Consider the following 2,173-nt stretch of genomic DNA (forward strand, 5'->3'; position numbering starts at 1 on the left):
GGACCCTCCGTGCTGTTTCCTCGTAAACCTCCGCACTCTCTCGCTCAGTCTCCTCCGCGCTCTCTTGCTCTGAACCCTCAGCACTCCCGCTGTCCCCTCGGGATCCGCCACGCTCCCGCTCTGTCCCCTCCGCGCACTCTCGCTCTGTCCCCTCCGCACTCTCTCACTCAGTCTCCTCGGAACCCTCCACGCTCTCTCACTCAGTCTCCTTGGAAACCCTCCACGCTCTCTCTTGCTCAGTCTCCTCGGAACCCTCTGCGCTCTGTCCCTTCAGAACTCTCTGCGCTTTGTCCGCTCATTAACCTCCACGCTCTCTTGCTCAGTCTCCTTGGGACCCTTTGCGCTCTCTCGCTCTGTTTCCTCATGATCCTCCACGCTCTGTCCCCTCCACGCTCTCACGCTGTCCTCTCTGCGCTCTGTCTCCTACGCACTCTTGCTCTGTTTCCTCCGCGCTCTCGCTCTGTCCCCTCTGCGCTCTCTCGCTGTCCTCTCTGCGCTCTGTCTCCTACGCACTCTTGCTCTGTTTCCTCTGCGGACCCTCTGCGCTCTGTCTCCTCGTAAACCTCAGCACTCTCTCGCTCAGTCTCCTCGGGACCCTCCGCGCTCTCTTGCTCTGTCCCCTCCACGCTCCCACTGTCCCCTCGGGATCCGCCACGCTCCTGCTCTGTCCCCTCCGCGCTCTCTCGCTGTCCCCTCCGCGCTCTCTCGCTCAGTCTCCTCGGGACCCTCCGCGCTCTCTTGCTCTGTCCCCTCCACGCTCCCACTGTCCCCTCGGGATCCGCCACGCTCCTGCTCTGTCCCCTCCGCGCTCTCTCGCTGTCCCCTCCGCGCTCTCTCGCTCAGTCTCCTCAGAACCCTCCGCGCTATCTCACTCAGTCTCCTTGGAAACCCTCCACGCTCTCTTGCTCAGTCTCCTCGGAACCCTTTGCGCTCTCTCGCTCTGTCCCATCCGCTCTCCCACTCTTTCCGGTCCGCGCTCCCGCTCTGTCCCCTCTGCGCCCTCTCACTCTGTCTCCTCCGCGCTTTGTCCCCTCGTTAACCTCCATGCTCTCTTGCTCAGTCTCCTCGGGACCCTTTGCGCTCTCTCGCTCTGTCCCCTCCGCGCTCCCGCTCTGTCCCCTCCGCGCTCCCACTCTGTCTCCTCGGAATCCTCCACGCTCCCACTCTGTCTCCTCCACGCTCTCTCGCTCTGTCTCCTCTGCGCTCTCTCGCACTGTCCCCTCCACGCTCTCTTGCTCTGTCTCATCCGCGCTCTCTCGCTTTGTCTCCTCCGAGCTCTCTCGCTCTGTCTCCTCCGCGGTCTCGCTCTGTCTCCGCGCGCTTTCGCTGTGTCTCCTCCGTGCTCCCTCGCTCTGTTTCCTCCGCGCTCTCTTGCTTTGTTTCCTCATGATCCTCCATGCTCCCGCTGTCCCCTCCGCACCCTCTCGCTCTGTCCCCTCCGCGCCCTCACGCTCTGTCCCCTCTGTGCCCTCACGCTCTGTCCCCTCCGCGCTCACTCGCTCTGTCCCCTCCGCGCTCTCTCACTGTCCTCTCTGCCCTGTCTCCTCCGCGCTCTCTCGCTGTTTCCTCTGCGCTCTCTAGCTCTGTCTCCTGTGGACCCTCCGCGGTCTGTCTCCTGGGGAACCACCGAGCACTGTCCCTTCGGGACCCTTCGCGCTCCATCCCTTCGGGACGCTCTGCGCTCTGTCTCCTCATAAACCTCTGCACTCTCTCGCTCAGTCTACTCAGGACCCTCCGCGCTCTCTTGCTCTGTCCCCTCCACACTCCCGCTGACCCCTCGGGATCCTCCACGCTCCCGCTCTGTCCCCTCTGTGCACTCTCGCTCTGTCCCCTCCGCACTCTCTCGCCTAGTCTCCTCGGAACCCTCCGCGCTCTTTCGCTCTGTCCCCTCCGTGCTCTTTCGCTCTCTCTCCTCCGCGCTCCCTCGCTGTTTCTTCCGCGCTCTCTCGCTGTCCCCTCCGCGCCCTCTCGCTCTGTCCCCTCCGTGCCCTCACGCACTGTCCCCTCCGCGCTCTCTCGCTCTGTCCCCTCCGCGCTCTCTCGCTGCTCTCTCTGCGCTCTCTCGCTCTGTGCCCTCCTTGCTCTCGCTCTGTTTCCTCTGCGCTCTCTAGCTCTGTCCCCTGTGGACCCTCCGTGCTGTTTCCTCGTAAACCTCCGCACTCTCTCGCTCAGT

General features: G+C 64.0%; 1 protein-coding gene across 1 annotated transcript; it reads right to left on the reverse strand.

The window, feature by feature from the left end:
- Positions 1–872: 872 nt before the first annotated feature.
- Positions 873–1,388, reverse strand: LOC136609966 (uncharacterized). Its single transcript, XM_066589244.1, has one exon. The coding sequence runs from the start codon at positions 1,386–1,388 to the stop codon at positions 873–875; it is 516 nt and encodes a 171-aa protein (XP_066445341.1).
- Positions 1,389–2,173: the final 785 nt, after the last annotated feature.

Source organism: Eleutherodactylus coqui, chromosome 2 (assembly GCF_035609145.1).
Source record: "Eleutherodactylus coqui strain aEleCoq1 chromosome 2, aEleCoq1.hap1, whole genome shotgun sequence".
Taxonomy (NCBI): domain Eukaryota; kingdom Metazoa; phylum Chordata; class Amphibia; order Anura; family Eleutherodactylidae; genus Eleutherodactylus; species Eleutherodactylus coqui.